The sequence below is a fragment of the Wolffia australiana genome, chromosome 16, assembly GCF_029677425.1.
Source record: "Wolffia australiana isolate 7733 chromosome 16, ASM2967742v1".
In the NCBI taxonomy this organism is placed as follows: domain Eukaryota; kingdom Viridiplantae; phylum Streptophyta; class Magnoliopsida; order Alismatales; family Araceae; genus Wolffia; species Wolffia australiana.
In genome coordinates, this window is record NC_135850.1 from 10,527,064 (window position 1) to 10,534,538 (window position 7,475).

Genomic DNA, 7,475 nt, shown 5'->3' on the forward strand with positions numbered 1-7,475 from the left:
AAAGCACAAGCAAACATTTTCTGATATCACATAAAAGTCTCCATAAATCCATTTTCTTCCCTACAATTTTTTAGTATCGACAAGAATTCCACATCTCATTGTTCATTCATAGGGGATTCAATTCGATCATTTGAATGACTGATTGGATTGGGCATTTGATCGATCAAATCCAAACCTTCAGACCCCCAATACTTCAGATTCATACTCAATCTTCACATCGGGTTATTTTTTGATATGGACCAATTTTGGAATGAATAATGCAATCCGATTTGAAGGTAGAGGGGAGAGAGAACGAGAGCGAGAGAGATAGAGAGAGGCAAGAGCCAGAGGAAGAGAGAGAGCGAGAGAGAGAAAGAGAGCGAGAGAGAGAGAGAGAAACTGACATATGAGAACTGATGGATGCAGGACAAACAGTTCTCCATTAAAATAAAGAAAGTAGAAAAAACAAAACGAATAAAAGACCAGGAACAGACACACACTAACTATAACGTGCATGTGCATGTGGAATACAACATGTCTCTCACTCCCTCTCTCTAACGGCGCTTGGAGGAGCGACGGCGGTGACGGTCCCTGGGGGGCTTGGTGGCAGTGGCGGCGCCACCACCATCCTCCCGCTGGCGACGCTCCGTCACGGGCCGCCTCTTGAAGTGATAATCCTCATCGCTTTCCCGCTCCTCCGAAGCTCCGCCGCCGCGCTGCCCTTCTTCTCCCCCCACCGTCGCCGCCTTTCTCTCCTCTTTGCCCCCTTCCACCGTCCGCCTCTTCTTCCCGCTGCCATCGCCGCTGCTGCCATCCCCACCGCCTTTGGTGCCAGAGGGCTCCCCGGCCTCCGGGAAGCTTATTCGCGAGAACACACTACCCTTCTGCTTCCGATCGCCACCGCCATCTGACGCCGGCGTCGCCGCCAAACTTGGCAATGGCGGCGGCGGCGGCAGCGGTGGCGGCGGCGGCGGCGGAGGGAGCACCTCCTCCACTTTCTCTTCTGCCTTCCTGCTCCCACCCAACTCCTCCCGGCTCTTCTCCCTCCGGTCTGACCGGCTCCTCTCCCCCCGGTCTGACCGCTCCCCCCGGTCTGACCGCTCCCCCCGGTCCGACCGCTCCCCCCGGTCCGACCGCTCCCCCCGGTCTGACCGCTCCCCCCGGTCCAACCGCTCAACCCGGTCCGACCGATCGGACCGGCTCCTCTCTCCCCGGTCAGACCGGCTCTTGTCCCCCCGGTCAGAGCGGTCGGACCTCTCGGACCGGCTGGTCTTCTCCGGCCGGTCGGTGCGGCTCGAGCGGCTACTTTTCTCCGGTCCCCGGCTCGACCTCTCGGGCCGGTCTGAGCTCGGCGCCCGCCGCTTGTCCTCCGTCCTCTGCAATTTTTTTAAAAAAACGCCACGTCAGAAAATCAACATCACGCGGGGAGCGCCACGCGGCGGCTTGACACGCACCGGCCGGGATCGAGGCGGCGACGTGTCCCTCCTGTCCCTGTCCTTATCCCTCGGCCTCTCTGCCCGCCGCCACTGCTCCTGGGCCGGCCCACTAGGCCCATTCATATCCCCCATTTCCCTGCACAAAAAAAGTAAATGGGTCTGAAATTAGATAATGGGCCTGGATAATGGGCCGGATAATGGGTCCTACTGTGGTTGCTGAGGGGGAAGGAGAGGTGGCATGAGAAGGCCTGGGCCGTAGGCGTAGGGATGGAGGTCGAATGGGCCAGGAGGGCCATAGCCCATTAAGGACATGCCCTGGCCCGGTATGGGCCCAAGAAAGCCGTCCATGGCCCACGGCATCGCCCCTGGGAAGATCGGATTGAACGGCATCATCCCCGCCGGGTAGCTCTCTCGCGGCCACTGCTGCATCTCTCCTGCTTCGTCGTCAAAATATATTCTGTTAGAAAGATATCAGGTTTAGTACATAGCATTATCATGGTTGAATTACGCTTACCCGGCAGCCGAGGCCTCTTCTTCTTCTTCTTCCCTGCCAATTTGCTCGTGTTATTATGTAGTTTTCTTTGAAAATATTTTTTTTGGAAAGAGGATTCAAGGCGGTCACTCAGACAAAGCGGTAACCATCCAAAGGCATGTGTAAAGAGCCCTAAAGCTCTACTCATACATGGTCAACCCCTCCCCTATTTGAAAGTATTTTAATGCTAGTGATTTGTACCTTGTTCAGAGGATATGACTTTGTCTTGGGCGTCTTCGTCAGGAACGAGAGTACTCTCCTGGGAAGTCTGGTCCTTGGTACTGGCTGCAGCTGATTCCAGCAGTGGCGCCATCTCTTGGGCCGGCAGACCCAGGCCAGCACCGCCACTGCCGCCACCACTTCGAGCCTCTTCCACTTGTCCAGCCTCTGTTTTCACAGCCAGAAGAAACCCCCCTTTACTTCCTTCCCTACTAGTGGCTGACTGGGTGGGCGATGGAGCTTTCATAGTCCCAGGACGAGCCGATTCCATATCTGCTAAAAGAGTAGATAAAAGTCAAAAAAAAAAAATTTTAAAAGAAGATAATAGTCAAATAAAAAAAGATAAAAGTCATTTTGTCAAAAAGAAAAAAGGAAGGGCAGAAACCTTGGAGCTGTTGCATGCTTCCAGCGTTGTCTGCGCTGCTGGTGGTGGATTCAAGGATGTGGTTGATGGTCACCCTTACGGTCTTGTTGGGGACGAGATCGTCGGCAAGTATGTTTGTGGCCCCGCAAACGCACATTGACTTTGAGATTATGTAGTCCCTGATGCCTGGTGAATCAGATAACAATGTGAAATGGAGATTAAAAGAATATTATTAATTAAAGTTGACGATTCAAAGAAAGATCAACTTTTCACTAAAAAAATGAAACGGGAGATAGAAAAGGTAAGGCAGTAGCAAGGGTGGTAATAAGTACTCACATTTGTCGCAGAAGCTGCTGAAACAACATTTGCTTGTAAGGACAGCGTCCTTCATGACATCTTTGCACAGTGGGCAACGGAGTTCAGGTGGGAAATCAATGTTGGGCCGCGCTGAAGGTAAACCTTCAATTTCCTTCTCAAATGCAGCCCTGCATTTAGGTGCAAGCAACTCATGAAATCAGCAGGCTAAATAAATGACCTAAAGATGCAATCAAAGGTAGGTTTGACAGATGATGATGAATTCATCATCGTCATACATGTGTAACTTCGATGGATGACGACAACGGCCCTAGAAAATTGGAATACGATGACAATGGCAATGAGGATGGTGATGATGATGAAGGCCCTTGAAAACAGAATTATGATGACTATGACTATGAATGCTCTATCCTAGCTTGGAAATCCATGGATGATGATAACAATGATGTCTCTTGGAAACTGGATGATGATGATGATGGTCATGGAAACCAGATGTGACGATGACTACAGCTCCTGGAAACCAGATGGCAATGATGATTTGTAGCCATCATAGTCCCCTCATCATCGTCACCATTGACGTAAACCCCTGATAAAAAGGCGATGACAGTGAAGTCGATGACTACAGCTCCTGGAAAGCAGATGTTGACGATGATTTGTCACCATCATTGTCTACTCGTCATCGTCACCATTGACGTCAACTCCCGCTCAAAAGTCAATGACAATGATGGCCCCTGAAAGCTAGATGACGACAGCGACGACAACCCTTGAATACCAGATGGCAACAACGACGACATGATGAAATCTCCTAATTTAGCTTGAAAACTGATGGACGATGGTGATGACATCTCAAAGAAAACAAGTTATCATTGATCAACAGATGACGATGAAGATTCGTCATTGAACATTGATCGAAATGAATGTCACAATGATCGATATGATCATCATCACAGATGATGATGATGATGATGATGATGATTTACCATCATCACCATCCAGCTGTCATTATCATCGTTGATACCAACCCTACTCAAAATACAACGGCTATATCATTGAAGAGAAGTATTCTCACTCATTAGGCTTCAGTACGGCAACTGCGCCACTGGGTAATGCATAAGAACCATCTGGAGTGGCCATCAACATTGATTTTGGGATGCCCGTTGGCGGTTTGACTCTTTTAATGTCAAAATTAGGGTCACCGTTTGTAGGACAATGCTGGATAAAATGCCCTGTGGAACAACGAAGTACAAGTGAGAACTGAGAGAAATCAACCGTTTATAAGAGATGATACGCGGATGAGTTTAACATGTGAGCACACACCTGGAACATTGCATCTATGACAAACGTATCCTTGCGGTGGGATCTTCCTTATCATACCACCACCGGCACTGCCACCTCGACCTTCAAACATTAATTATCAGAAAAAGAGGTATTTTGAGTTTAGCTTTCGCTACTGCAGTTTTTAGAAGGCTGCATATTATTCGACATAATTGCCATTTTACCCATAGGAAATCATGTTCATACCTTCCGAACTTTCTAACTAAATCATCAAGTGATAAACTTTATCTAATTCTCAGATCTGTATGTTCCTTTATCAATCATAATAAGCTAGTTTTTATGGAATGTTCTTCCTTGTTTCGAACTGTGAAATTATATCTTTTTGGTATCCCTAGTTTTACTATTATAATGTAACTTCGTTTTTTCTCCAGACTTATTGCCGTTACTCTTTTTTATTGAAAATTTTATTGCCGTTATTCTTGGTATGGAAATTCGACAAAAGCTATGCAATAACTTACAGCTTACTCCATTCAACCAATTTCTTTCATTGATTTCGGTGATTTTATGAAATCATATGCATATTTTAAGGCACTGTCCCCCATACCCAACCCTAGCCAAACCCTCGCCACATAAGTTTGATCAGGCTAATTTGCCAGTCATAGAAATCATAGGGATCCCAAGATAAAGATACAGAGAAGAATCAAACACAAAAAATGCAAGGAATAGGTTGTTTATCAAATCAACCAAAACAGAGAGCCATTTGTTGGTCTCCATCATCTAAATTCTACCAATAAATGTGAATCCATAAGGGAACCATCTTATCGTAAGCCAAGGCAATAAGCATAATGCGCATGTGAATAGGATTTAAAAACCACAAACAGAGATACCGCATGGAAATAAAATTTTAAAATATTTTTCATACCCATTCCCCTGCCAGCCATCATTCTCCCACCCATTCCACGCCCAAAGCCTCTACCAGATCCCACATTATCCTGAATTTGTCTGAAAGATCACAATAAACTAATCAAAGATATCATTCGCGGAAGAAACGATCATGGATCCTACATGAACAGAATCAAAGAGAACTCACCGTTGCCAGTCAAGGGCACTGGTATCAAGAAATGATTTCAGCTTGCTCTCCTCGTCTACTAAACTAGGTGGAGAGATATTCAGACTTGGCGGGGCACTTTGAACTGGTAATGCTCCGGGTATATCATAAAGGTCGTTTCCAAACTCATCCCACTCGGGCTCTTCGGGCTACAGTCCAAAAAATCTAATATTATTTTGGAAAAAAATGATGAAAGAATCCTGAGGCTAAAATCTGGCTTACAATTCTTGCAGCAGACGTCTCTGCAATAGAAGCACTACTTTTGGTGGGAATATCGACTAAGTTATCACCTCCTACTCTTGGCCTGCACATGAATTAGAGTGTACTTCAGCTGAACTTAATGGGAAATCCTTCCTTAGATGTTAAAGAATAGAAGACAAAAAGAGGATCTCATATTTGAAATCTCCAACATTATTTATCATTCAAGGTTATTACAAGAGATTCCCAGAGAGTAGAACAAAGAGGAAACAAGTAAGAAACAGAAATTGAGGTAGTACTCGTCTTGTGCAGCAACAATTGGCTTGCGAGGGCGCCCAGGAACCCGACGAATCAGCACAGATGTATTTTTAGGGATTAACATCGCTTCGTCTGCATATTCTGAAATGGAAAAAAGGTTTGAATTCAGGGAATAATTTATGTAGAATCAATGAGAGTTCATGATTCATCTGGCCTTGTGAAAACCTCATGACGGTTCCAGGCCTTGTACAAAATAAGAGTTCAATAAATCAAGAGAGAGACCCAAGGGTGAAGGCCATAGAGAGACAGTGAGTGTGTGTGTGTAGGGAGAGAGAGAAAAGATAGAGAGAGGAAGGAGAGAGACAAGAAAACAGAGAGAGAGAAGGGGGAAAGATAGAGAGGGTACAGAGAAATAGATGGTAAGAGAGAAAGAGGGTGCAGAGAAATAGATGGTAAGAGAGAAAGAGGATACAGAGAAATAGATGGTAAGAGAGAAAGAGGATACAGAGAAACAGAGGGTGATAAAGAGACAGGGTAAAGAGAACTAGAGGGTGTTTAAGAGAGAATAGATTGAGAGGAGAAAATCAGAGGATTAGAGTTCAAGTGATATGATGATTATAGAAATCACATGGCAACAAGAAAACGCAATGTTAATTATGAAGCAATCAGAGAAAGACAGGGACGGACCTTCATTAGTCTGCGCATTGGAGACCATGAGATCGAAATCAGTACCTCTGCCCAAGTGTTTGACCTCGAAAATTCTTTCTTTGAGGTTAGCAACAGATATGAAATGCCCATCGATGGGAATAGAATCAAAATCCTTAGCACTTTTGAACTTGTAGTACACGGCCATACTTCTTTCTTTACGAAAGACACTAAACTACGAGCACCCAAAATTTTAGCCCAGAAAAAAACTCAAGGGCATGAAAATTGAAGTACAAGAATTTTCGTCCTATCAGCAGGAACAAAAAGCCTTGCCGATTGACGGATTCAACAATCCAAAGGATCAATCACACCCGCCTCCTCAGCAGCAAATCCCGTCAGCCCGGTTCCAAAATCTGATGAACGAACTTCACCACGGGTTTCTGTATCTGGGTCGGCCAGAGAAGCCCTAGCGGAGCCTGATAATCACAGGGAACCAGAACGATTCCAAATTCTCTTGCCGAGCGGAAATTAAGAGATCCTTTCAAAAGGGAATCCGACCGCGCCTCCCGCCGTAGAATCACGCAACGAAGAACCGATTGACGTCAGGCACTGGATCGAAGCTCCGGCAAGCCTCCGCAAGAGCTGAATCTCTCGCTCGTGGTGGCGCGAAGACCGTAGAAGGGGAAGGCGATGGCATGCCCTCAGATCGCTAGGGTTAGGGTTTGCTCGGCAACCCAACGGGAGATCTCTCCAGCTCCACCGGTGAAGAGGACGAGCGACGACCGTATCCAGCGGTGGCGAAGACGAGCCGAAACCTCATATTTATAGCTTTCTTGTCGGATTGGCGTACAAATGAGGATTTCAGCCCAAAACAGCCCAAAATAGCCCAAAACAGCAAAAAACAGAACAAAGAGCACAGATATCAAGACAGCACAAGATGCAATTGCAGTCCAATCAGTCTTAGAGAATTATTTTGATGAGGAATTTAGTACTTTAATGTAGGGTGTGGTGCAGGTTGTGGCGATCTGATCAATCTCGGATGATGTACGCGTCGATTAAAGTCGTGCCTTCGGATTCAGATGAACTGACTTTTTTAACATTTGTGTAGGCGTGGTGCAGGTTGCGACGATCCGATCGATCTTTGAT

General features: G+C 46.3%; 1 protein-coding gene across 2 annotated transcripts; it reads right to left on the minus strand.

Moving 5' to 3' along the window:
- Positions 1-398: 398 nt before the first annotated feature.
- LOC144713573 (E3 ubiquitin ligase PARAQUAT TOLERANCE 3-like) lies at positions 399-7,121 on the minus strand. Of its 2 annotated transcripts, none has more exons than XM_078588183.1 (14): positions 6,372-7,121; positions 5,726-5,825; positions 5,451-5,532; positions 5,211-5,377; positions 5,043-5,122; positions 4,163-4,243; positions 3,915-4,071; positions 2,867-3,015; positions 2,552-2,716; positions 2,149-2,439; positions 1,930-1,962; positions 1,624-1,849; positions 1,434-1,551; positions 399-1,355 (listed from the first exon to the last, which is right to left on the minus strand). In XM_078588183.1, exons 1-14 carry the CDS (start codon positions 6,535-6,537, stop codon positions 534-536), a joined length of 2,637 nt encoding a protein of 878 aa, XP_078444309.1. In that variant the 5' UTR covers positions 6,538-7,121; the 3' UTR covers positions 399-533. The 2 variants fall into 2 exon arrangements, with proteins under 2 accessions (XP_078444309.1, XP_078444308.1); XM_078588182.1 differs by having other exon boundaries at positions 2,149-2,442.
- Positions 7,122-7,475: the final 354 nt, after the last annotated feature.

Excerpts from the sequence above, each read along its gene's own strand:
- LOC144713573 (XM_078588182.1), bottom strand. The coding sequence starts at position 6,537 with ATGGCCGTGTACTACAAGTTCAAAAGTGCTAAGGATTTTGATTCTATT. Across the intron at positions 5,826-6,371 it reads CAATGCGCAGACTAATGAAG|AATATGCAGACGAAGCGATG; the intron begins GTCCGTCCCTGT and ends TTTCCATTTCAG. Across the intron at positions 5,378-5,450 it reads AGACGTCTGCTGCAAGAATT|CCCGAAGAGCCCGAGTGGGA; the intron begins GTAAGCCAGATT and ends TTTGGACTGTAG.